Source organism: Palaemon carinicauda, chromosome 25 (assembly GCF_036898095.1).
Source record: "Palaemon carinicauda isolate YSFRI2023 chromosome 25, ASM3689809v2, whole genome shotgun sequence".
Classification (NCBI taxonomy): domain Eukaryota; kingdom Metazoa; phylum Arthropoda; class Malacostraca; order Decapoda; family Palaemonidae; genus Palaemon; species Palaemon carinicauda.
Window position 1 is genome coordinate 102,751,202 of NC_090749.1, and position 27,863 is coordinate 102,779,064.

The 27,863-nt window shown below is 45.4% G+C and overlaps 1 protein-coding gene across 1 annotated transcript; it reads right to left on the reverse strand.

Moving 5' to 3' along the window:
- Positions 1–4,481: 4,481 nt before the first annotated feature.
- Positions 4,482–6,745, reverse strand: LOC137618769 (piggyBac transposable element-derived protein 4-like). The gene is made up of 2 exons (XM_068348953.1): positions 4,948–6,745; positions 4,482–4,607 (listed from the first exon to the last, which is right to left on the reverse strand). Exon 1 carries the CDS (start codon positions 6,174–6,176, stop codon positions 4,953–4,955), a length of 1,224 nt encoding a protein of 407 aa, XP_068205054.1. The 5' UTR covers positions 6,177–6,745; the 3' UTR covers positions 4,482–4,607; positions 4,948–4,952.
- Positions 6,746–27,863: the final 21,118 nt, after the last annotated feature.

The following is a 27,863-nucleotide window of genomic DNA, read 5'->3' on the forward strand; positions in this document are numbered from 1 at the left end:
ACTTATAGTAAATAATTTTTAATTTTAGATGTATTTTCAACATGTATTTTATAATTGAATAAATTATTTTCATAAATGTTCATATTTGATTTACACTTTTGTTCCTTTCACAGTTCCCTTAAAAGAGATAGTGTCATTTCCTATACAGTGTTATTTAATGCATTTTAAATCTGAGGCGTTGGCAGTTAACAAATGAATATTCAAAGAAGAAGAAGAGCAAAAGCCATGGAGCTCTGAACTCGCATGGGCAAGTGGGTGAAAGTTAGATTGTATTAAAACTCCTTTATAATAATGTAGGGGACGTGGTTATACTGTTGAATCCGCATTGGTAAACAATTTAGGTGATTTGTCAATACTGATTACTCCAAGAAATTAAAGTATTTTGGTTTTGTTTACATAACTATTACTCTGCAGCCATTCTTCAAAAGCCCTCTTTTTCTCTTTCACTTTTACCTTCACTCCATTCCACCATTCACTGCCCTTCCTCATGCTGCCTCCAACAACCTTCTTGCCACATACATCACTGGCAATCCCAACAAAATTTTCTTTTGCTAACTTCCATTCCTCCTCTAAATTACCAGTTTCTCTTACTCTCACCTCGTCATATGCCATTTTCAACCTTTCCTGATATTTACTTTTTACCCCCGGTTTTATTAGCTCTTCAATCCTCACTACCTCCCTTTTACATCCACCTACTCTATTCCCCCACTCTTTTGCTACAACTAATTTTCCTTCCACCAAAAAATGATCAGACATACCGTTAGCCATACCCCTAAACACGTGCACGTCTTTCAATCTTCCAAACATTCTTTCAGTTATCAACACATAATTGCTGAAGATGGATTGTGAAAATAATTTTCCTCTTCACTTTTGATCTATCAGGTGTGTCCCACCAAGATTCTCTGTTTTTTTTTATGCACAGTAATATGGTGGGGAATCTGTCCTCTGTCCTTTAAGGCATGGCTGATCTCGTAGGCAGAGGGGGGAATAACACAAGGAAATGGCAAATACGGTTTTGCTGTCCTTTTCAATTTACACTGGAGCAGAGGTCTCACCTGTCAACCTGAAAAATCTTTACTAGTTTAGGATCTGACCTGGATGTAGAACCAATATTATCATCTCTGGATGTACCTTAACGGGATGCATCAACCTAAACGATGGTATGTTGGTTTCATACACTTGAGCGTGTTGTTGACATTTGTGAAGTGATGCGAGTGTATTCTGCCTGCGGGCGTGAGCTGTTATCGGCGTGTTCAGCTGGAGTGCTTTTTACGGTGGTGCGTTCAAGCAGTGCAAGTATCCCTGACTGCAAGCGCTTTTCTTTTCCTGTTTGGGGAAGCAAATGCCAGAGTTGTTTGTGTGTATGCAGAAAAAGGGAGAAATAGTGTTCCTTTTATGATCTGGAGAAAATGAGTTCCCTTTAAGGGGAAGATGATACTGGGTCCTCGTGAGGTATCCGTAAGAGATGATGCTTTTCCTGGACAAAAGCTAGCCGCTAGGAACAAGGAGGGCTAGACAATGGATGTTAATGACTCAGCAGATACACCAATAGGCTCCCCCAAACACCCCATCCTTAGCTCACAAGGACGGTGAGGTTGCAGCGATCAAAAGAACTAACAAGTTTGAGCAGGACTCTAACCCCGCATTGATTAATTTTGGGCAATAGGGGCCCGGCGCTGAGTCCTAGGAGGCCATTAACTGGAAGTAGAAGGCTACATAGTGGATGCAGCAATGCACACAGTGCCCCGTGCAATGTGCAATACCGCAGTATTCGGCATCAGAGAGGGACACTAAGCCTTCTCTCCGATCTCCCATCTTCTTACAAACACAAGCCTCCAACTTGTAATAATAGGTACTACAGCTATTCATCCTCTTTAGCTTCTAAACACACTTCAAGAGTAACGCAAGAGATGGTAAAGAACCATAAGATTTTCTGAAACAGGAACCCGGACCATCAGAGACCAGACCTACAGCCAGATCCTTCGGCGTTGATCGTCGTAGAGGACTTCCCAGAACAAGAGGCTGAAGTAGCAGAAGAAGAAGCAGCAGGAGACGTTTCCTTAGAGGTACCAACGTTGGTTCCGGATTAAGTGTCTCATTTTCTCAAAATATTGAGCCTATTTCATCATATCGATGGGCTTGGTGAAGCACCTCGTGCCCAGGTTGCACCGTTGATGGTTTCTTCCTAGAACCCCAGATCACACACCATAAGTTCGATGTCCCTTTTTCGAATTAGGCTCAGGTCACCAGGGACCTTGTAAGCAAACAGATCTCTGGCACACAATACTCTTTGAGACTGAGTTAGTCATCGAAGTTACAGCTGCCTGCCCTATCTCAACAAAAGAAGTTCTATGTACACACAAGGGCACACACTATTTCTCCTCTGGTCGACCCAGACGTTGCGAACTTAACACTGGGCACGTCCATTGAGAAGCTGATTTACTTATTTCCATTTTTTTCTGCTCCAGAGCTGCAAAACATGGCGGCAGCAGCTTTGCCAGCATTTCAGGCTTGCTCCTGGCTGGACCATTGGGCAGAGACAGCATTGGAAAATTTGACAAATCCTGAAACAAGAAAATAATATGATCTTGTCCACTCAGGAGTTAAATGTTAGAGGTTGTTCTCCATCAAACAGCCTTCATCTGGAGCCATTGTGCGCTGAAGAGGAGCGACACAGTAATTATGAAGTTCACCAAGCATATGATGCATAGATATACTCTGAATCTGAGAAACTCGAACATTACAGATCGCTCAACTTATTTTCCCTCGCAGAAGTAGTAGCAGTGGAAAAATATGAGAGAACTAGCCAGACATCCTTCCTGAGAAGAGCAGCAGCATCCAGGTTCTCAACTCCTCCTCAGCAGATGCAAGAACGGTCTCCTTTGAAAAAAAGTTCCTCAATGATATCTTCTACCAGAGTCAGATAATGTTCAACCAGACTCTCGACTTCCTGTTGCAGCAGAGGACAACCCTCCGCTTGTAGGATTAGTGATGTATAGGCATTTGTTAGGGACTGTGAGTTCCTCGACCTACCACCTGCAGGGGGATGCCTGCAACTTTACTGAACAAGGTGGCAGTTTTTTGGGGCAGATCCCTGGTTCATGGAAATACTTCGCTTAGGGAATGGCGTCCCGTTCACATGTCGCCCTCCACTAACTCAGACTCCAATGATCCCGAATGGTGGAGAAAGATGCGATGGAGGAAGTCTTAGACAGGTCCCCAGGTTTCTTCAGCAACCTCTTCCTAGTAAAGAAACTCACAGGAGATTGGAGACCTGTCAGAACTCTCCCACTCAAATCAGTTTGTGCTTCAAACTTGCTTCAAGATGGAGACCCCAGCATAGTAATACAGGCAATGAGAAAGAAAAACCCAGAGCTTGATCTTGCTTGTTTGCTTGTTCTTGTCGACACTCTCTCATCCTTTGATCCCTGTAGCGAATCCTTTGCTGGATCGGACAAGACCTGTTGCCAAACCCCCGTGGTGGTATTGAGGATCTTAATTCATGGAACTCGTGTTCAGGTGATCCAAGTTAAACGAAGAGTGGTTTCTCCTGCTAGGGCTTTTACAAAAAATGTGTTTGCATACACCACCAAAGTCCAGGGGCAGAATATCCATGGTTTGGCTACAAAAGACATGCACATCATCGCAGACCCATCCATTTGTGGAGGTACGTTGGCGGGTCTCTCTCTACAATCAGCGCAAATCCGAACATCTTTTTGGATATCCGAACTTAGGAATTATGTCATCAATGCATGATTATGTGTGTTCATCAGTCTCCAATCTTCAAGAGCCAACTTCATGTAGAAAGGCTACAGTAAGGTGGACTCCAGTTTTTGACCTCTCCTCCCAGCACAAGTTTGTTCAACATACCCCGTTCGGGATGGAGACGTCAGACACGGTCATACATGCAGTAAGAGCACAGGACTTCATGTGCATGTTGGACCTCAAGTATGCATACGTTCAGATCCCTGTACGGTCGTCATCTAGGAAGTATCTACGGATCATTCTTAACAGGTGATGCCAGTTCAAGGTTGTGTGCTTCAGTCTCTATACAGCACCTCAGGTCTTCGCAAGAGTTTTTTACCCTAGTGTCAACCTATGCCCACAGGGTCGGCATCCGTCTCCTAAGGTATCTGGACGACTAGCTGCTCCTAACAGACTCGGTGGCTTCCCTTCTGCAACACCAAGACAGACTCCTCGAGTTTGCCGCGATATTTTTTTTTTTTTAAACGGGGTAAAACATACCCCACGTCCATGAACAAGAGTAACTCTTGTTCACGGACGTGGGGTATGTTTTACCCCGTTTTAAAAACAAAAAATAAAAATAGTTATAAACAAAATTTATTGATTCTGAAAACATAAACAGAAAGTACATATTCTCTAGTGTATTTTATTCAACCATTTTAATGACTAGCAACTGAAACTACATATTTCAAGGACAACTTAAAAAAAAGTATAAAAAAATACTGAAATTTTTACTTGTGTTGCTAAAATAGAGTGAGTAAAATCTAATATTCTTGTAAATGACTTGATTCCTGACCCACACACTCTCAGGGTATCGGGGTATCTCAGCTATGGGTATCACAGCCTCCTGGCAGGAACCCACACTGTATGGGAGACCATAAAATAATAACTATAAATTCTTTGGTGAAAATAAATGAAGTTTCAGAAAAAAAAAATTTTCGTAGAGGTATTCCTGTCTGTGAACACTAAATGATCAAGAAATGTTATGTTTATGTTTTGACAGTCAAAAGACCATATTTGAACAAAAAAAAAAAATCTTCTTTTACAATTATTTACCATTGAAAATGGTAATGAGCAATACTGGCAGTTTCAGTGTACAGTACAAACAATTCATATTCTCGGTGATGGACTATGCATGCCCTACGCTTACCAGTATGTAGTTCTAGTACTAGTAGTGGTAGTAGTAGTAACTAAAGTTCTTACCTGTATTAGTGTGGGCAGTCCACGCACCAAGTGTAGATGTGTTGAGGACACACAGGGCGTGTACAGCCTTGACACCTGTGTCGTGTCTTCCTGTCTTCGGCCCTGTCACACAGTGAGCACCGCACCATGGGAGCCCTGCTGTCCGCCATCACTGTGAGACCTGCTTGATCATCCCTGACAGGTAAAGGAATGTTGCAGACTGTGTTGATCAGAGTTTTGATGGTTCTGGGAATCCTTGTGTTGAACATCCTCTTTCCTGACCATGCTTTGATAAGGGTCTCTGCCATATTTTGCATATAGAAGCGTCTCTCAATTGGTTTAGAACCTATTGTCTGCTGATTTTCCTTGTAGATTATCCACGAGTTGATTACACAGGAATTTATCATCCCATAGAAAATACTCATGGGCCACCTGCTTGTCTTGCGTGAAACTGAGTATATTGCACACATTTGATCGAATGCTTCTACTCCACCTTTCGTCTCATTATAAAAACAAATGATCTCGGGCTTGCCATTGGGCATTATGGTTGGCTGTGTGTGCATTGATGATAATAGATACACCAACTTCTTTTTCGTTCTTGAAGTGTCCTTGCAGTATGACACCAACGTCATGTCATTCACGAATAAGAATGCACTAGAACCCACCATCCTAGTTCTTGTTTCTTTCACTTCCTGGGGAATTTCTTTCTTGTTTGCTTTCACAGTGCCAACTAGGGTCATGCCGCAGTTGTGTAGAAGATCAGTGACCAAGGGCACAGAACTAAACCAATTGTCGGTGGTTACGTTTCTGTTTCTATTGTGGTAGGGTTCTGTAAGATCCTTTGTGATCTTATGACCAACGTTTATGCCACCCCGGGCCTGAGGTTGTGTGTCTTCTTTCCCCAGGTAGGGTATTGCTCTAAGCATGTACTTGCTTTTACTGTCACATATAAGGAAAAGTTTGATCCCATATTTTGCTGGTTTGCTAGGAATATACATGCGGAATGGGCAGTTTCCATGGAATGCCAGCAGCTGTTCATCCACTGTAACTGTTTCACTTGGGACGTACATTTTCCCACAGTTGTCAATAAAGATGTCCCAGATAACACGAATAGCTGCCAACTTGTCCGTTGTCTGTCTCTGAGCTCTCGTGTCTTTGTCATCAAATCTCAAACAGCTGAGAAGGAAGCAGAAGCGGTCCTCTGACATGGCTGCACGATAAATTGGTGGGCCGGTCTTGGGGCTAAACATTTCCCTAGTTGTCAGGTGGTTATCCCTCTGACCACCACTGAAGATCAATAGTCCCAAAAGTGCACGTATCTCATCCGGTTCTGTTAGGGATAACCCTCCTCTCTGGTTAGTATACTTGGCTGCCCGCTGAGGAATTATTTTGTTGGTCCATTGCACTATCTCGTCGATAATATTATCTCCAAAGAACAAGCTCAAGGCTTTTTCTGGGGTGTCTGCACTCCTTGCCTCCGGTGTTGGTCCTGAGGTGATAGGACCAACAATGTTTCGTGCTGGAGTCCTTACTCTACTGGATGACTGGTTGACAATTCCACCAATAGCCAGACTTGGATGTCACTGTACTGGTTCCAAAGTCATGCATTCTTGTAGCCTTGTCTTCTTCATTAGCATTGCTCCTTCGTCTTCCCCTGGCAACAGGAGGAGGCACAGCAGGGTCAGCAGAGGGAACAGGAGGCACAGCAGGGTCAGCAGAGGGAACAGGAGGCACAGCAGGGTCAGCAGAGGACAAAGCTTGTGTAGCACCTCCTCGAGCAGCATTACCACGGCGTCTCTTACTCACCCTACTTACAGCAGGGGTAGCAGTAGAGGTACCAGGGGTAGGAGAGGCTGGGCGGTGGACATAGCAGTAGAGGTACCAGGGGTAGGAGAGGCTGGGCGGTGGACATAGCAGTAGAGGTACCAGGGGTAGGAGAGGCTGGGCGGTGGACATAGCAGTAGAGGTACCAGGGGTAGGAGAGGCTGGGCGGTGGACATAGCAGTAGAGGTACCAGGGGTAGGAGAGGCTGGGCGGTGGACATAGCAGTAGAGGTACCAGGGGTAGGAGAGGCTGGGCGGTGGACATAGCAGTAGAGGTACCAGGGGTAGGAGAGGCTGGGCGGTGGACATAGCAGTAGAGGTACCAGGGGTAGGAGAGGCTGGGCGGTGGACATAGCAGTAGAGGTACCAGGGGTAGGAGAGGCTGGGCGGTGGACATAGCAGTAGAGGTACCAGGGGTAGGAGAGGCTGGGCGGTGGACATAGCAGTAGAGGTACCAGGGGTAGGAGAGGCTGGGCGGTGGACAGAGTGGTGCATTGAGGCTAGGGAGGGGGATGGTAGAGAGTCGTCCAGGGGTTGGTGGGGAGTGGAGGGAGGGTGAGGCCTGACGTCTATTTGGCTGGCAACACGTGGCTTGCGAGGTGTTGATGTAGTTAGTTTTCTCTTTCGGGCCCTACTTTGAAAACATTGTTCATCCATAAACTCCTCACTATCATCATCACTGCTAGGTGGTTGTTCATAATCTTTGTCCATATCTGAGTCATCTTCCACCTCATATTCAACATGATCAATCTCACTTTCATCATCACTTTCAAATATTGCACTCACATCTGTTAAGCCTGAATTGCAGATAGTGCACTTGAAAGGCTTCTCCCCGGTGTGAGTTCTGTGATGCGCAGTGAGATAACTTTTATTGCAAAAAGCTTTGTCGCAGAGACTGCACTTGTATGGCTTCTCGCCAGTGTGAGATAACATATGGCCTTTGAGCCGGTGTTTCAAAGTAAATTCCTTGCCACAAAAGTGACATTCTAATGGCTTTTTTGCATGGGTGCTTTCATGAGCCGTACAATGCATTCTCTGACGAAATGTTTTGTCGCAGATGCTGCATTTGAAAGGCTTCTCACCGGTGTGAACTTTGTGATGCAGTTCGAGATGATGCTTCCTAGAATACGCTTTGTCGCAGAAGTTGCACTTGAATGGCTTCTTCCCAGGGAGAGTTTGGATCTGCTCCTCTTTCTCCCTTCCTCTTCCCTCTCCTTCGTCCTCTTTCCTACTGGATCCTAACAGTATGTCACATTCCTCTTCCATACCTATCTCTACACTCTTCTCCTCTTGATCGTCTTCCCTATTGCCGATTTGTAAATCCTCCTCACTCACTGACGCATCACAGTCCAAAGGATATTTCAAGTCGCCTTCGCTTGACTCAAATACTTCTGGCTCCACTTTGATTTCTATTTCTGGCTCTGCTTTGAATTCCATGAGTGGATCCATGGCAAGAGAGCCATCATCACAGAGTCCGTCACTCACAAAGATATCGTTATTTTCTGACTTAATTTCGGGGTGCGGAAACGAATCTTCAATTTCGCTTTTTATTAGAACTTCAGATGATTCAGTGTTCATCATCTTCTCCTTATCACAAGATGCCATCCTCTTCAATGTTATCTTCTACGGTCTATAAATACAGAGCTAATGCTAAATTTCCTACAGCATGAACCAACACAGACCTTTCTTCCTTTCTGCCAGTCCTGTATCTCTTCAAGATATCTTCAGTAGTTTACACAATCTTGTCACAAGAGGTGAAAAGTCTGAAATAATAGAAAACAGCAATCAGTGGAAAAGGCAAGATAGAAATGTTGGAGTATTCTGAAATAAAAAGACAACTTTTTGAACTAATATAACAATTTCTAAAAGTAATATGCATTTCTCCTAGCCATACAAACCTGAGTCCTTTCATTGGGGGAGATAACTTTGGCGAGAGTTGGAATCGGTCGTTGAAATGTATACCGAGCAGTTATCTGAATGGAGAGGGTGTGGGCTCATAACTCATTTTTGATACTTCAGCTCAGTACTTAGAAAGGTGGTTTGAGGTGGGAAGTTAGATTAAGGTACTTTAACCTCCTTTATCACACAGTCCTTTTGGCCTTCCTTCCTTGAAAGGGAAGTCACTGAGGGTTCAATTTTTTGGCAGTGGACTGCCGAGAACCCTCCTCAAAGGACTATGTACTTGCCCAGCAACCATATTAGTTTCAGGCAAGGCAGGTGCCAGATCCATGGGTCGAGACGTTAAGGCTCAGTGGAGGAGGGACTCTTAAATGAGGTATTCCAAAGGTAGAGTGTCTCCCTCCTCGACACCTGCTTTTGGAACATGGAGAAAATGGCATCACGCCTCTTCAGAATCCAATTGGCCCACTGATTCGTAGATTTGTGCGTCAGGGATTCCATTCACCTCGCACCAGTAAGGACGATGTATTTGAACATCCCTCGCTTCTTAGGTCATGGCTAGGTAGCCTACGGTCCCTAACCAGCGGTCCAGCCGAGAGGAGGCCTGAAGCGAGCCATCACCTTCTTCTCCACGTTCAGGGCATCAGCTGTAGGGAACCCTAGCGGCTGTGCCGCCAACCTCTCCAAACTCTCAGAACTTCCTCTGCCTCACAGACGTAGAGAGAAGCAGTTTAGATGACTTTTCGGCCCAAAGGGGTTCCCTGCAAAACTTTGCATATCAACCTTACTAATGGACTCTGGTGCCAATATGGACCATGGCAGCTCCAGGCTAGACTTATTGGCTCTAGGGATCTGGCAAAAACAGGTTTGTTGCTGCGTTCCTCCCGAGGAAGAGAGCAAGGAGCCTCACCGAGTACATTAAACATCTTAATGCAAGTAAGAACCTGCAGGAGGATATACTCAGGCTCAACTTCCTCTGTACCAGAAGCCTTAGGGCTTCAAATTCTCTTGCGACAAGAGAGCCTGGCGAAACATCTCGGGCACCGCTAGCTCGCGAGCAAAATGCAACTGTATGATTAAGCCAACTAGTCTGGCACCACAGGACCGCAAACATGGCTTGCGCGCTCTACAACAAGTAAAGCAGGTGGATTACATGCATGATTATCCACAAACTCCGGGAAGCTCGGCTCCGATGAAGCAGAGTGCTCTAGCGACGAGGCACGCTGGCACTTCTGAGATAACTGGGGAGATTGACTCCCAGGTGTAGACATCAGTTCACGCATGTGAGAATCTGCCTGTAAGCCCCGAAGGGTTGGAAACCTCACAAGGGAGGTAAGGGTGCCTGTCATTCACCCTGGAGGGTAAATGAGCCAGGGGAACGCTCTAGCAAGTGTCACCCAGCAGGTCCTTGGGTGGGAGAGAACCTACTTTGAAGGTGGAAGGTCCTGGAGGCACGAGATCGAGCAGGAGGAACTCCCTCCTATCAGCTCTAGAACGGGAAGTGCCGAAGCCAATCCCGGCAGGAGAAGAGACACTCTCCTGCTGCGCCCCCAAAATTATCACCTCCAAAAGCCCATCCTTCCAAGGATAGCTACTTACTTCCCGAAGACTCAAAATCTGGAAAGGTCTGAACCTAGGGTCCGCTACAACCAGATTTAGAATGTTAGTAATACACTCAAGGACAAAGCCGAGTATTACTTGCCCCATCCCCTTGAATTGTGGTGGCCAATGTGGTAACGACCCTGACTGGTGATTGCCACACGGGTTCGAGTCCCATTCAAACTCGTTAGTTTCTTTGGTCACTGCAACCTCACCATCCTTGTGAGCTAAGGATGGGGGGTTTGGGGGAGCAAATAGGTCTACCTGCAGTCATCAGCAGCCATTGCCTGGCCCTCCTTGGTCCTAACTTACGTGGAGAGGGGGTTTGGGCGCTGATCACATGTTCAGATGGTCAGTCTCTAGGAGATGGGGCAATGTCACTGGCCCTCGCCATTCATGAGCAACCTTTAAACCTTTAAATGAGCGATGTCATAGGCGACCACACAATTCACTACTGACCCTCTTTACAAAGGAGAGTGAGTGAAGGAAGACCGTCTTGAGAGTCAAGTACAGTTAGGGGAACGTAGTATTCTCACTACGTTCCAAGGAGGTGGTCTCACTTACGACTGAGGGCAGGTATGCTCAAAACTCCGCATGAGGAGAGATAATTCCGTCGAAGAAGAAATGTCTACTCATATCTGTCTAACGACTAGGTTAAAGGCCGACCGATAACTTTTCACCGCCGAGACTGAGCAGAGTTTTTCCTCCCGGAGGTTCAACAAAAACTCTGTGATCAGGGGTATAAAGGCTGTGAGTGGAGAGACACCCCATACACAATATCAACTACAAAAGACTGTCTAATTCGCATTGTAGACGGTGATAGAAAACCTTCTAAGACACCCAGACATCTGTTTCGCCACTGTATGCACAAAACCTCTTTTTGTAGGGATGCAACTGTCTTACGAAAGATCTCTGCGTGTGATTACCAAAGAAGGTCGTGTAAGGGGTAGTAGTTCCCTTGAAACCTCTGTAAGCTGCTTGTTGGCGGCTTCTGCTGTTTGGTTTGCAGATGAGGAGGTGGTCTATAGGGCCTGAAGAGAGTCCTGGTTGGACTTCATCTCTCAGCAGCCCGCTCAACATCTTCCGGCTCGAACAATGAGGATCCCTCCACAGCAGAGTTCGGAACTTCGTTATCTCTTGGATCTGAAGGGAAGACCTAGCAACGCTGTTTTTCTGAACGGTCTTCATGTTCTTGCTCTCTCTTGAAGGAGGAAGAAACTCCGCCTGCTGGAATCGGAACACCCTTCGGGAAAGGAACTGGCAGGGGATGGTCCAACACCATGGAAGTAGCATGCTGTCCTGGGGAGACGACCTCGACAGGAGAGAGGTAATATGAAAACGTCAATGAGATCTCCCTAGGGGATCTCAAACCCCGGCTTGTACAGGGAGGAGGGGTGTCTCGGGGTGGGGGGGGTGCCAGGTTCTCCTGCCTTCTCCTCTTCGTGGTCATGACTGGGGTCATCTCCAGCTGAGAGAAGTCCTGCTGAGCTGCATCCGCGGCACCCATAGAGCCACGCATCTTATACTCGCGGATCATCCAAGGCTGATGTTCCTTGGATATCTCTGGAATATCAGGCCATTGAAGAGATAATTTTTTCCCACGGGATCCAGGGATTACTGATAGATGCTGATGATAATTGCTTACCTGCAGGCACAGCGCCGGATACGGCCAAGCTCACTGCTTTCATCAAAGCATCGAACCATAGAACGCCCTTCTCAAAGGATGGAACGGAAGACAGCACGTCACTGGGAACGCTACGGGCTGGTGAATGCCTCCAGGTAGTCCGAAGTTTGGGCACCTAAAAGAGAGAGAGAGAGATCTCTTACCTGGCCATAAGGGGACCGGCATAGCCTCTCGCTCTGGCTCACAAGACCAAGTCGGAGAACGCGAAGGTCTAAGTGAACGCTCCACAGGATCATGTGCTGTACTCTTCAAGGAAGCTGTGGAAAGGTGCGGGACTGGACAACTGCCCTCTACTGGTCGATCACTCGCTGCTGGGCTGACACGTGGTACCTGGCGATCACGCTGTACTGGGTGGTTGCGCGCTGACAGGCGTTTGGAAGCAGCTGCATTGCTGCATGCTACTGGACACTAGCAAACTGAGGAAGAAACCTGAGAAGGAACTGCTTCACGAGCTGCTACCAAAAATCTAGACGAGGAAGCGTCATCAACGCTCGCAGGTGGGCGATCACGTGCAGACTGAAGATCGCGCTCAGGAAGCCAGGAACAAGAGGAATCATAAGATGTGTAGCGATGAGCTGGCAAGGAGTCACGCGGTGGCACGCGCTCACAAGCCGGGGATTGGTCTCGTTTGGTCAACAATGACGAGTAGCTGGGTCAGGCGTTGCCTAAGAAAGCGTTGGAATCCGCTGGCGAGAAAAAGATTGCTCACTCGCTGAACCGTGGTGGCGGGCTGCTGCTGGTTCACAAGCTCCTGGATCTGGAACGTGGAGATCTCCCTTGATCGTGAGGGTTGTCTTGAGTGATCCTCCTGTCTGCGCTGTATGGTGAGGGTGGAGAGCGCTAGGTGGCAAGGCACGATCTACAATCTGGTGAGGATGGTGTGACAGTCTGGATTCCTCGTCGGGAACGGCGAACACTCATATACTCAGCAACAGGAACAGGATGAGGCGAGGAAGGGGCTGAGTAACATCTACAGGTGAAGCCCGCACTGAGGGGCTGGAGAAAGGCGGTGGTAAAGCCGGCCGCCATCTCACAGTACCACGTGGCAGAAACCACTCCAGGGAGGACCTAACCCGCCAACAGGAAGGGTGACCCCCAGAGGAACAAGAACATGCCTCGGACTTTGGCACCCTCCGCAGGATGAGCGTAATCAGAACAAGGGGAGCGCTCTTGTCGGCAGCAGGAGTTGGGGAATGTGAAGATGGAGACCTTGGGACTAGCAACACAGCATTGGCCGCGGAAACAGGGAACTCCCGTAACATGAAGTCTTCGAAGCCCTTCGGAGGAGGATCCAGGTACATCTCTAAGGAAGCCAGTGTGTGCTTCCTCTCCATTCCCAACTGCAACAACTCGACAAGACAGAGGACCAGTAACACCAAGGGAAGGCCAAAGCTGCAATAAATCAGCAATGGAGAAGAACTCCACTGCGGAGAAGGGTGGCACCGCATCACTAGGAGAAGTGACAGCATCCTTCAAACTTAAGGGTTGTCCTGGAGTTAAAGGGTCAATGCTCCTAATCAATGGATTCCCTGGGGAGACCGAGAGAGAAGGACCTTTGGGGAGAGATCGAGGCCTTGAGGAAGAAGTCCGAGGTTTCTTTAACTTCGAGGATGACTCCAAAGGAGAAGAATCCCTCTTTGATTTAATGCACCGCTGTCCAAATCTCTTCCACTGGGAGGAAGACCACTCCTGACACAACTCACAGATGAAATCCTGAGTACAAGGTCGTCCTCTGCAGGCCAGACACAACAAATGGGGGACGGTCTCGACTAAGGACATGAAGGTGCCGCATTTGCACCCATCAGGTCCTGGACATGTCTGCATGATGACTCAAGTAAAGCAAAAAAGGAATTAGTCAATACAGCAGTCGGTTTGGGAGGCCGAGAGAGACGAACGCCCGGTCTCAGTCGAGCCAAAGGAAAAAGTGACGAGACAACACCCATGGGTGTGCGAGCGGGGTAGCTGGTACTAGCCTCCTAACCCAAGCTAACTAGCAGTGGGGTAGTTACACCTCGCTAAAAGTCTTATTGCTAGTCTTCAGGCTTCGCCGAAAGTACTGTATATCCCTAATAAAAAGCGATAGGGTTTGTATCCAGTGTCAGAACAAAGACTTTTTAGAGAGTTATAACTACCCACCGCTAGTTAGCAGGGAGGTAGCCCAACCACCCTGCCCACTCTCACACACACACACACACACAGGTGAAATGCCTTCACTTTTTCATTTTAGGCAGGACTTTCTCGGGGGTTAGGTGATGGAAGAGCAGGTATGTGTAAAGATCTCATGGTTTGTATCGTTTGGAAAAATACAAATCATATCCAAATTTGTCATTTATACCTAAAAACTCCACGAAAGAGCAGAAGTCAGAGCCTCTTTTTAACGGGAGGGAGAGAGACACATCTACACTCCGTGCCAAAAGCAAAAGTGACGGTACTGTATATCACAAGTGAATGTGTCAACAGGGTGGCCAGTCTAACAACCCCCTGATAACTAGCGGTGGATGATTATAGCTTGGTAAAAATGTTCTTGCTAATTTCAAGCTTCGCCAAAGCAAAAGGGTTTGTATCGAGTGTCGGAACAAACAGTATTACTTTCTACAAACCGTTTATTGCACTGTTCTAAAATTTTACCCGTTTCCTATTACAGTACTGTACTTGTCAAATCAATTTTCCTTATGGGGGTAAATATTTACCTTGGTCTGAAATATGACAAATTTGGTAAATAGTCTTATTTCTCCTAACTACTGTACTGTATAAAAACCTGAGGCTCTTTACATAGGAGTACTGTATTATTTTGGCGCTAGCTGAGAACCAGCCATTAAAACTTTTACGAAGTGTAACCACCTTCTGCTAATTAGCAGGGGGGGGGTAACGGGAAACCCCCCACCCCTCTCACAGCAGCACTAGTAAACAACTGTTAATTTGCAATTGCGGGAGGACTTCTGGGGGAAGGTGATGCCGGAACAAGAATGTGTAAAGAGCTCCTGATACCTGGAGAACACCCGAGGCTTGAGAGGTGCTAGAGGAGGTGGCTGCTTAGCTTCGCTACTACGCCTGGGATCAGATGGGCCTTCACTCCCTTGGGAAAATTCCAGCTGGATGGTAGGAACACCGGGGGAAGGAACTGTCGGAGAACGGGTGGTCAATCCTGAGACCGCCTGCTTCACTGCCTAGACAAGGTCCAGAAACCAAGGGGCGTCCCTCGGAAACAGCATCGTTCCTGACTGAGCCCCTCACGCCTGCGTCGTTAGCTTACGTGGAATGTCATGGAGAGGAAGGGGTCGAGAGGAGAACAGCTTGCTTCCTCTCTTCTGCGAAGCGAGGGATGATAAGGTATGCTTGAGTGCGAACCCTTCTCAGTTCGCACAGGTAACATATACTGTAATCTACATATGCAGGCTTATCTACCTGCGCATGCCAGCAAGATAGAACTTGCCTTTGAGTCCAGATGGGAAGACTCGCTAGAACGAGCAATGCGCGTAGCAGTAGCACGCGCACCTTCCTTCGGCAAAAGAGCTCACCCTCTCACCTCGCTCGGTGGTAGGGTATGTAACACTGTGCTTGACTCGTCTGCTGGAAGTTGGTCAGCGCGCTTACTCACTAGCACGTCTATGAGAGAAACTCTCCTACTCGCCTTTTCCTCAACAGGAGAAAGGCGCACTGTTTTCCTTTCCCCCTAAGGAGGAGGAAGGGCAGGCTGTTGCTGCGCACAGGCAGCAAAGCAGGTTCTTCCTTATGAGAAGGAGAAACCAAAGGTGCAGGCTTGGCCTTGCATAGCACTACGCTGTGCCTTACGGACACGACAATGAGGGAGGGGGATCTCCGGCAATCGCCTACCATCTTCATCATCCAGGTCTGAAAAGCTGTGCTTCGATGGACTAGAGCGGGGCAAAGAAGAATCCAACGCCCTTCAGTGGAACCCCTGGGGAGGAGATCATTCAGGAGAAGGCCGCCTCTCCCGTGGGAGGGAGGGACAATCAACCCCTTTTGCTTCTGATGGCAAATCTCCTCGCCAGCTTCCTGAACAGAAGCTGAAGCGGATCATTCCCTCGAAAGGGATGATCGCATAACACCTGGTGGTGAACGACTCTCCCTCATAAGGTTAGGTTGTCCAACAACTGGAACCGGACCTCTGGACAGCTCACTTCATCTTACTTCCGGCTGAGTGAACTCTACCAAAAGATCAACTCGATGAACAGTCCTCGAGACGTCAGAACGAGCAAAAGTTGAGGTCAAGACAGCCGTACAAGATTCTTTCGATCTTCAAAATAAAGAGTCTCGTGGGGGAAAAATCAGAATCAAACCCAAGGGAAGATACTGTATCTGCTCCCGTTGCACTCCCAACCGCAAGACCTCCTGCAACCTCTCCTTCCACAGGGAGCCCCTGGGCCCCTTTGAAGGCCACAGAAGACAAACTGCTTCGACAGAGAGAGACTACCCTGCGGAGGCGGCTGGTGCTGCTTGTCTAGGGGGAAGCAACGGAGGCCCCAACTACACAAGATTGTTCATGAGTCACCTGAACGCCACTCGTCCTCGTCTGTCTCCCAGGGGAAGTCGATCGAGCAGTCATCATAGAGAGGTAGAGTTGACAGAGATCAATGACAAGGTTTCTTCCCCTTAGTTACAATCCCTCTTCACTTTATTCCTCCATCAACTACTGAACCTTAGCCACTGGGAGGGCAACCCCTCCCAACACACCTGTCAAGGAGACTCCTGCAAGCAAGATTGAACCCTAAACACAAGGCAGAGACCGGTGAGGATCCATATCCTCAGCAGACACGAAGATGCCGCAACGGCACCCTTCATTACCGGAACAAACCCGCATATATAAGGATCCCAAGGGCAGTTACACCTAAGAAATAAAAGGAATAAAAGGAAATATTTTCACTTTTAGCTCAGTTCAATAAAAGAAATCTTTTATTTTAGGGTTTTAACTGAGGAATAAGTCGTCTGTACTCCAACGAGCCGAAATAAAAAGTGGCAGTGTTTATTAGTGCTGGTGTGCGATAAGTAGTGGGTTACCCAAGCTAACTGGCGGATGGTAGTTACACCTCACAAAAACTTTGAACGGCTGGTTTTCAGCTAGCGACGATATAATACTTCTGTGTAAAAAATTGTAAGGTATTTATATAGTGCCGGAGCAAACAAATATTATAGTGTTTTACAATTTACGAAATAGGGTTAAGAGTTTCCCTACTAGGAGTGAAGCCGGTTTCAAAGGATACGGACGGCTACCGGAGTATCACGGGGGTCGTCGGCACTCCACCCCCGTAGGCAGGTAAGTCATGATACGGCACCCAGATTAGGTTAGATGGGGAACCTTAGGTTAAGTGGCGCTGTTTGTTTCCCTTTTAAAATTTCTAATACGAACACCACCTTACCTAAGGTTCCCTACAGGGGTGTATGTATGATAGCGGCCACCTGTATATATTATTAGGGCTAACTTAGAAAACATCAGTGTAAGGGGGGTCGTAAGCCCCCCCCCCCCCCCCCCCCCGATAGGTAAGTAGGTAAGGATACGGCGGAGCCTTTGTAGTCTATGGGGACAGCCCTTAAACCCGCCGAAAATCGAGTAAAAAAAAGTCCGAAATTGGCTATTTTTCAAGGGAATGATAACGGAATGAAATAATATTAAATTCACTAGTTTTGTAAATGCTTGTCCCAACAATCTACATACTAGGACCACTCTGGTCATGGATGTCGGAAACGTGCGAGGAAAATGGACAACTAACCCAAAATTTCCCCTTTCTGAAATTTTGGAATTGGTTTATTATTTTGTTTATGAGACCCCCAATTAACACTACTTTACAATTAACTGGGAAATCACCTAATACTGTCACTGATTGGTTTAATGTGTCTGGAAGTGTGTAGTGTGGTGGTTTCAGGGTTGCCATTCGTACGATAATTATCGTACATGTACGATTATTTTGGGTCCGGTACGATGTACGATACATACCTTGGATATATACAATGTATGTGTGTGTGTTTGATTAAGAAATTATACTAAAATACCTTGAAATAAGCTATATATGTTACTCCTTAATAATCTTGTTCAAAGTGTGTACGATAATTTTGGTTGAAAAAACGATAATTTTAAGGCTCATGTACGATAATCCAGTGGAAATAATCTGAGAAAAGGCTACGATGTATTTCCTGCTTTCTTGAATGATGTAAGATATGTTTACAAGCAGTAGTAGAATACATTTTTGATTGAATTTTTTTCATAGATTATTTTCTTTCAGTTTTGTAATATTTAATTTTTCATTTGAATAACTTGTAGCATTGTTGTATGATGAGCTTTGAATAAATTGTAATAAAAGTTTCCCTACAAACTGCTTATAATTATGCACCCATGTTGTCCTGCCAATAAATATTATTAAACTATCATTAAAGTCCAATGAGGATAACATCAGGGTTGCCAGATTATTTCGACTGAATTATCGTACATGAGCCTTAAAATTGTCGTTTTTCAACCAAAATTATCGTACACAGTTTCAATATAATTATTAGGGTGTTACATGATTGACTTATTTCAAAATATTTTAGTATAATTGTTTAATTAAACCCACACATACCTACATTGTTTATACCTTAGGTATGTATCGTACATCGTACCGGACCCAAAATAATCGTACACGTACTATAATTATCGTACGAATGGCAACCCTGGATAACATTCTGGTGGTAAGTAATCTGTTTGATAATCCTCATCAAACAGGATTAACATTGACGATAGATAACATACTTTGTGGTAGATACCATACTATAGTAGAAATTCGACGGTAGATAGCATACTATAATAGCACCCGTAAGTCTCTCTAAAGATATCTAACTACATTGAGCCCTATGTTCGAATATATAAATAATTAACTATAAATAATCATAAAGAGATTTGTTATTGATATAAACTTACTTTTATTGAATATAAAAGTAGAATTTGGATGAATATTTGATGATAAAAAAGGACTTTTGTGAACATTGCTTTAAGAGAGGGAAAAATGTCGTACAGAGTCACATTTGGTATACGTATATTTGCATATAAATACATTTTAATTATACTTATTTGGATTTAAAATGTAAATTATACATAATTATATTCATTTCATCACAGCCTTTGAATCTAGTATATTGTGAATAAGGATTTTAAAAAGCTAATCTTTTGGTCGTTCGTCTGGCAGTGAATTTCTAATGTTTTGATTCAGCGTTTTTTCAAAGAAAAAGTTTCATGGCAGACTTCGATAGATTTTATTTTATTATTATTTATTATTATTATTATTATTATTATTATTATTATTATTATTATTATTATTAAACTCTTATACATCATTTTAGGTGTTTTTTATACGAAAATAAGGAGTTTTACTAACTTAACTGTAAAAAATAAATATTTTTTTTTAATATGCATTTATACTCCAAACGTGATGTAGGCCTGTGTGAAAGAAAAGCAATCAAATTCTAAACTAAAAATAATATATGGTTCTCTCTCTCTCTCTCTCTCTCTCTCTCTCTCTCTCTCTCTCTCTCTCTCTCTCTCTCTCTCTCTCTCTCTCTCTCTCTCTCTCTCAGAGAAATTCATGGATAATATAATATCTAGAAATAAAATAGGATAGAAAATAAAAACCTAAACACCGCGTACATGTAGGCTACAGACATACGTGTGTGTGTGTGTGTGTGTGTGTCATCATCAGCCTTACTGGTCCACTGTAGGACACAGGCCTCAGACATGTCCTTCCACTTGCGTCTGTTTATGGTCTTTCTGTGCCAGACCATACCCGCATACTTTCTTTGTTCGTCAATCCATCCTCTTCTCTTCCTTCCCTTGTTTCTTGTACAAACAATATTGACACATTCTGTTACTCTGAATGTTCATGTGTTATCTGTCATTCTTATATGTCCTGCCCATGTCCATTTCTTTTTCTTCCATGTTGTTAGAATATCCTCTACATTAGTTTGCTCTCGGATCCATGGTGCTTTTTAGTGTTATTCCCGTCATTATTCTTTCCACAGCTATCTGAGATGTAACTAGCTTATGTTGTTGGGCTTTAGTAAAGCTCCAAGTTTTAGATGCATGGGTTAATTCTGGTAGGACCATCTCCTTAAATAATTTTCTCTTTAGAGAAAGTGGCATTTAACATTTCATAAAAACTAGCCATAAGATTTTTAGTGAGGTGTAACTACCCCACTGCTAGTTAGTGGGGGCACGTGTGTAGTACCTACCAACCTGCTCACACACACACACCTGTGTTCTATAGTCACTTTTACCTGCAGGCAGGACTTCCACGGGGACAGGTGATGGCAGGCCAATGTGTATAAAGAGTTCAAGGTTTGTATGGTTAGGAAAAATACAAATCAATTCATAAAATTTTCATTTGTTCCGAAGCTAGATACAAACCCTTTGCTCTTGATTAGGGAAAACTTACAATTTAGTTGGGTGGAAGTCCAAAGCCAGGGTTTTCCTGTAAATGTTCCACATGTAACAGAGACAAACCCTGACACCTCGCGAAATTAAAGCAAAGGACGGTCAGCGGGCTGAGCAATCAGTGAGATTGTGGTACGAGCAGTGTGATTAGTCTAGGTAAGAATTCTCAGAAATGTAGGACTCTTTGAATCAACCATAGATATTACTCAGTCCCACCTCGCAAAGGGGTATGGGGATGCAACAAGTATACATATCTTGTACAGTTACACAAGGGAAATGGTTTTACCTGCAGAGAGAGGATGCTAGCTCGCAGAGTACCGTAGGCGCTGTTCTCAAAAGAGAGAGCCAGTCATTATCATTCATATTCTTCGACTGAAGCTATGCAGGGTCACTATTCCTTGGAAGCCGTTTCCAATTTCTTCTGTCTCTGATGTCCTTCACTGTAAGATTTTTCTCCTCCATATCCACTGTTACACACTCCATCCTCCTTCTCTTTGGTTTTCCCCTCCTCCTCCTTATTATCATTCATCCCAGACTTAATCCCAGGTAACCTCTACCTTCAACCATCTGCTGCTTGTCCAACAAGGAGCCTGAGGTGTTTAAACCATTTATTGCATAGCCACCACAGGGACAATGGAGAACATCATATTCCTGTGGGTCACGCCTTGCAGGGAGTGGGCAGTGAAGGTCGTTTGACGCCTCCACACATCCGCTTGTAGGACCAGCGTCACAGGGTACTTCTGCTTAAACTCAGGGATGTACTCATACCTTAATGTTATGAGCTCTAGGTCTCCTCAGCTGAGGGGAAGGATCAGGATTCAATGCCCGGTCTATGACCTTGTGAATCCACGCAGAGAACGTGTCCTTGGTGATCCTTCTCTTGACCTTCCTCGAGCTGATGAAGAGTGGTGCCACTCGTGACGAGCTCCTGTACTTCTCTTGAGGTAGTACAGTAGCTCAAGCTCCTCCCCAGGTAAAGTAACAGTGGATCTGAATCATCGGTTGCGCTACAAAGAGTTCCTGTCCAGAAGGGTTCAGATCTGTGAATCCGTTGTTGCCGGATTTAGGTCTGGAGAAACGCCCAGGAACGAAGTCAAGTATTACCTGTCCCCAATCTGAAATGGGACACGCTGAAGCCGTTAGAAAGGGAGTGTCATTCATTAATCTTCTTACCAAGGTATGGGCGAGCTGAAAGGTCGTCCCAAGTGTCATGTGAAAAACTGATGTCTGATGAAGCTGCAATAAACTGTCCATGTTCCGTGTAAGCGGACTAACCTCCGGCCGAGGACAGGTACGTTGTAGGCTTCATATGAGGAGAGACAACTCCGACGAGGAAGAAATGTTAACTCCTATCAACCTATAGGCAAGGCTCAAGGCTGAAAGGTAGCCTTTCTTGCTGGAATAGTGGCATTGAAGGGAGAGATACCCCATCTATGACATCAACCACAGAAGGCAGTCCACTTAGCCTGGTAACAGCAGCTGAAGATTTCCGGAGGTATCCAGACATTCTCCTCGCAACATATGAAAGGCATCTCTGAGTGAGGAGATTCTGGAGTCTCCAGGTGTGAAGACACAGGGGTCCTACGGCTCTGTTGAAGATGTTCACATGTGGTTGTCTGGCCGGGTTGTGTTGTGGAGGGAGTTCCCTTGGGACCTGCATCAGCAGATGAAGAAGGTCCGAGAACCATTTTGCATGCTGCCGTAGTGAAACTATGAGGGTCATTGCTACGCTTAAGGATGATTTTGTCTTGTTGAGCATCCTTCTCATCAGGCCGAACGTGGGGAAAAACGTAAACGTTGATGTTGTCCTGTCGTTAATGGAATGCACCCTGCCAGAGGGCCTGGGGATCCGGGACTGATGAACAGTAGAAAAGGAGCCTGTTGTTCAGGGACGTCACGAACAGGTCCACTGTAGAGGAACCACACAAAGTCAGGACTTTGTTGCCTATTGGATGATTTAAAGACCACTCGAAGGTCACTATCTGAGCCACTCTGCTCAGAATTTCTGCGGGCACATTCCTCGCCTGGAACGAAGAGAGCTGATAGGGACACCAGGCTGTCTTCTGCTCATCCAAACATCACCAATGCTAGATGGCAAAGGTGCAGCAAAAAAGGTACCAACTTTTTTGTTTACGTAAGTCACTACTGTGGTGTTGTGACTCATCATCACCACCCCCCAAATGACCTGCCAGGAACTGATGGAACTGCTGTAGGGACAGGAAGGATACCCTCATTTCTAAGAGATTTAGAGGTTGTGCAATGTTTCATGGGGCTCCCTCTTCCCTTATTTTGATGCATCTGAAAAGAGCATTAACTCCAGGGGTAGGAGGAGAAGCTTGACCCTCAGCAGAGATTCTCATTTGACAACCACCATTTCAGGTCTGTCTGCTCAGGTCCCATAGGGACCAGAGCATTCAGAGAGTCCTCGCGCTGACCCCACTGGATTAGCTGCCACTGAGTGATCAGATTCGTTGGGGGCCGTTGCGGACTAGACGAACCAGGTACGATAAGTGATCAATGAGACGTAACCACTGCTTGGCTGGGAGCATGTATCGTTGAAATATGGGACTTGCCACCTTCTTCAGCCTCTGGGTCCCGTCGTCTGCAGGAAAGACTTTGTATAGGCTGGTGTCGATGATCATGTCTAGGTATGCCAGTGTCTGTGATAGAAGCAGGGATGACTTCTCGAGATTTACCACAATCCCCAGATCGCGGCAAACTCGAGGAGTCTGTCTTGGTGTTGCAGAAGGGAAGCCACCGAGTCTGTTAGGAGCAGCTAGTCGTCCAGATACCTTAGGAGACGGATGCCGACCCTGTGGGCATAGGTTGACACTAGGGTAAAAAACTCTTGCGAAGACCTGAGGTGCTGTATAGAGACTGAAGCACACAACCTTGAACTGGCATCACCTGTTAAGAATGATCCGTAGATACTTCCTAGATGACGACCGTACAGGGATCTGAACGTATGCGTACTTGAGGTCCAACATGCACATGAAGTCCTGTGCTCTTACTGCATGTCTGACTGTGTCTGACGTCTCCATCCCGAACGGGGTTTGTTGAACAAACTTGTTCTGGGAGGAGAGGTCGAGAACTGGAGTCCACCTTACTGTTGCCTTTCTACATGAAGTTGGCTCTTGAAGCTCAGAGAGACTTTGATGAACACATAATCATGCATTGATGACATAATTCCTGAGTTGGATATCCAAAAAAGATGTTAGGATTTGCGCTGATTGTAGAGAGAGACCCGCCAACGTACCTCCACAAATGGATGGGTCTGCGATGATGTGCATGTCTTTTGTAGCTAAACTGCGGAAATTCTGCCCCTGTGGACTTTGGTGGTGTATGCAAACACATTTTTCGTAAAAGCCCTAGCAGGAGGAACCACTCTTCATCTAACTTGGATCACCTGAACACGAAAGTTCCATGAATTAAGATCCTCAATACCGCCATAGGAGTTTGGCAAGAGGTCCTGTACGATCCAGCAAAGGATTTGCTACAGGGATCAAAGGAGCCCCGCTGGCTGAACGAATCATGGTTGGTTGAGCTAACTCAGGATGAGGGAGCGTCGACAAGAACAAGATCAAGCTCTGGGTTGTTCTTTCTGATTGCCTGTATTACTATGCTGGGGTCTCCATCTTGAAGCAAGTTTGAAGCACAAACTGATTCAAGTGGGAGAGTTCTGACAGGTCTCCAATCTCCTGTGAGTTTCTTTACTAGGAAGAGGTTGCTGAAGAAACCTGGGGACCTGTCTAAGACTTCCTCCATCGCATCTTTCTCCACCATTCGGGATCATTGGAGTCTGAGTTAGTGGAGGGCGACATGTGAACGGGACGCCATTCCCTAAGCGAAGTATTTCCATGAACCAGGGATCTGCCCCAAAAAACTGCCACCTTGTTCAGTAAAGTTGCAGGCATCCCCCTGCAGGTGGTAGGTCGAGGAACTCACAGTCCCTAACAAATGCCTATACATCACTAATCCTACAAGCGGAGGGTTGTCCTCTGCGGCAACAGGAAGTCGAGAGTCTGGTTGAACATTATCTGACTCTGGTAGAAGATATCATTGAGGAACTTTTTTTCAAAGGAGACCGTTCTTGCATCTGCTGAGGAGGAGTTGAGAACCTGGATGCTGCTGCTCTTCTCAGGAAGGATGTCTGGCTAGTTCTCTCATATTTTTCCACTGCTACTACTTCTGCGAGGGAAAATAAGTTGAGCGATCTGTAATGTTTGAGTTTCTCAGATTCAGAGTATATCTATGCATCATATGCTTGGTGAACTTCATAATTACTGTGTCGCTCCTCTTCAGCGCACAATGGCTCCAGATGAAGGCTGTTTGATGGAGAACAACCTCTAACATTTAACTCCTGAATGGACAAGATCTTCATATTGTTTTCTTGTTTCAGGATTTGTCAAATTTTCCGATGCTGTCCCTGACCAATGGTCCAGCCAAGAGTATGCCTAAAATGCTGACATAGCTGCTGCCGCCATGTTTTGCAGCTCTGGAGCAGAAAAAAATGGAAGTAAGTAAATCAGCTTCTCAATGGACGTGCCCAAAGTTTGCAACGTCTGGGTCGATCAGAGAAGAACTAGGGTGTGCCCCTGTGTGTACATAGAACTTCTTTTGTCGAGATAGGGCAGGCAGTTGTAACTTTGATGACTAACTCAGTCTCAAAGAGTATTGTGTGCTAGAGATCTGTTTGTTTACAAGGTCCCTGGTGACCCCGAGCCTAATTCGAAAAAGGGACATCGAACTTATGGTGTGTGATCTGGGGTTCTGGGAAGAAACCATCAACTGTACAACGTCTTCCCGTTACCTGGGCACAAGGTGCTTCACCAAGTCCGTCGATATGATGAAATAGGCTCAATATTTTGAGAAAATGAGACACTTAATCCGGAACCAACGTTGGTACCTCTAAGGAAACGTCACCTGCTGCTTCTTCTTCTGCTACTTCAGCCTCTTGTTCTGGGAAGTCCTCTACGACGATCAACGCCGAAGGATCTGGCTGTAGGTCTGGTCTCTGATGGTCCGGGTTCCTGTTTCAGAAAATCTTATGGTTCTTTACCCTCTTTTGCGTTACTCCTGAAGTGTGTTTAGAAGCTAAAGAGGATGAATAGCTGTAGTACCTATTATTACAAGTTGGAGGCTTGTGTTTGTAAGAAGATGGATGCCAAAAACTGCGGTACTAATCTTGATCTATCCGGTGAGTCCATCCAAGATTCTCTGTTTTTTTTTATGCAGAACAATATGGTGGGGAATCTGTCCTCTGTCCTTTAAGGGATGGCTCATCCCATAAGCAGAGGGGGGAATAACACAAGGAAATGGTAAATACGGTTTTGCTGTCCTTTTCAATTTACACTGGAGCAGAGGTCTCACCTGTCAACCTGAAAAATCTTTACTAGTTTAGGATCTGACCTGGATGTAGATCTAATATTATCATCTCTGGATGTACCTTAACGGGATGCATCAACCTAGACGATGGTATGTTGGTTCCATACACTTCTGAGTATGTTGTTATCGGCGTGTTCAGCTGGAGCGCTTTTTACGGCGGTGCGTTCAAGCAGTGCAAGTATCCCTGATTGCAAGCGCTTTTCTGTTCAAGTTTGGGGAAGCAAATGCCAGAGTTGTTTGTGTGTATGCAGAAAAAGGGAGAAATTCGCACTTACACAGTGTTGATCAGACCAACCATGATGTTCCTTTTATGATCTAGAGAAAATGAGTTAATTTTTAGGGGAAGATGATACTGGGTCCTCGTGAGGTATGCGTAAGAGATGATGCTTTTCTTGGACAAAAGCTAGCCGCTTCCTTCTTAGGCGAGAACTTACCTTTAGGGCATTTAGGAGTTACGGGGAGAAGAATCGCTATGAGACTGTATTGGTGAATAGTACAACTTTTCTATATTCACGGGAGATACCTGGAGACACATGATGCATATTTGCCGAAAAGTGTGGTGTCCTTGTTGGCGTACCTTGAGGAAACAATGGCTTTAATTTACTGGTAAAACCTTCCTGCAATATAGAGGAGAAATCTCTTTGTTCTCCAAGATCTGAAGTAAATAATTGTTCTCCGAGCTTAGCACACTCGTTGATCGGGATAGGGACATGTCAAGGTTCTCAAAATCTGGTGAAATTAAACGTTCCTGTAAAGGATCCTGTTCTGCCTGATTAACTGCTGAGGCCAAAGGACCATAATTACTGCAAGTATTCTCCGCTTTACTGAGCACAAGGGAAGATAAAACAACAAGAAACTCGAGGTGGAATACTGTAAATAGTCGCCATCTTTTTTTAATCGGAGCATCTGGGAATTCCGATATCAAAGGATCGGACAGGGAAAAATCAGGTCTCAGAGAAGGCTCTGCTTTTTGCTTTCTTTGGAGGAAGAAGCAGAAAGGGGACGATCTCTTTCAGCCTTCTCCACGCGACGACGACCACGCCCTACAAAATACCCAAGTGGAGTTAGCTGAGCATCTCTTACCACGACACCCTGGACACAAAGGATGCGGATCTACCTCCACTCGGCTCATAAAAGGTTCCCCAAGGGCGACCTTCAAGGCTGGGGCAGGTCCTCATACACACTTGAGACACACTCACAGTCACAAGGGACTGAAAGAGGAAGCACTAAAGCACAAGCGTGAACAGCAGTAAAAAGTGGCAGACGTCCGTTCGTCACAGCGCCCAGGAGTAAAGTGAGGCAAGACCCTGACCCTCTCGTGTTCAGTGTGGCTGCCAACCATACAATGTTGCCAGAATATCACAATTTCCTTAGTTTTTGTTTGCATTCATGCAGGAACAAATATACATTGACACTTTCGTTGATCATAGGTACAGATAACAGTACTGTATTTTCTATATGTTAGGCACAAAAAAAGATTAAAGGTTTTGAAACTTCTATCATTGGGCAAACCATCTTGCTTGACTTCATCAAAGACTAACAAGTTCAAAAGTGAAGAGGGAAATTATTTTCACAATCCATCAAAATACTTTAATTTCTTGGAGTAATCAGTATTGACAAATCACCTAAATTGTTTACCAATGCGGATTCAACAGTATAACCACGTCCCCTACATTATTATAAAGGAGTTTTAATACAATCTAACTTTCGCCCACTTGCCCATGTGAGTTCAGAGCTCCATGGCTTTTGCTCTTCTTCTTCTTTGAATATTCATTTGTTAAGATTAACAGAATGTGTCCATATTGTTTGTACAAGAGACAAGGGAAGGAAAAGAAGAGGATGGATTGACGAACAAAGAAAGTATGCGGGTATGGTCTGGCACAGAAAGACCATAAACAGACGCAAGTGGAAGGACATGTCTGAGGCCTCTGTCCTGCACTGGACCAGCAACGGCTGATGATGACACACACACACACACACACACACACACACGTATGTCTGTAACCTACATGTACGCGGTGTTTATGTTTTTATTTTCTATCCTATTTTATTTCTAGATATTATATTATCCATGAATTTCTCTGAGAGAGAGAGAGAGAGAGAGAGAGAGAGAGAGAGAGAGAGAGAGAGA

Bases quoted from the DNA above. Each gene is read 5' to 3' on its own strand.
- LOC137618769 (XM_068348953.1), bottom strand. From the start codon at position 6,176: ATGTTTAGCCCCAAGACCGGCCCACCAATTTATCGTGCAGCCATGTCA.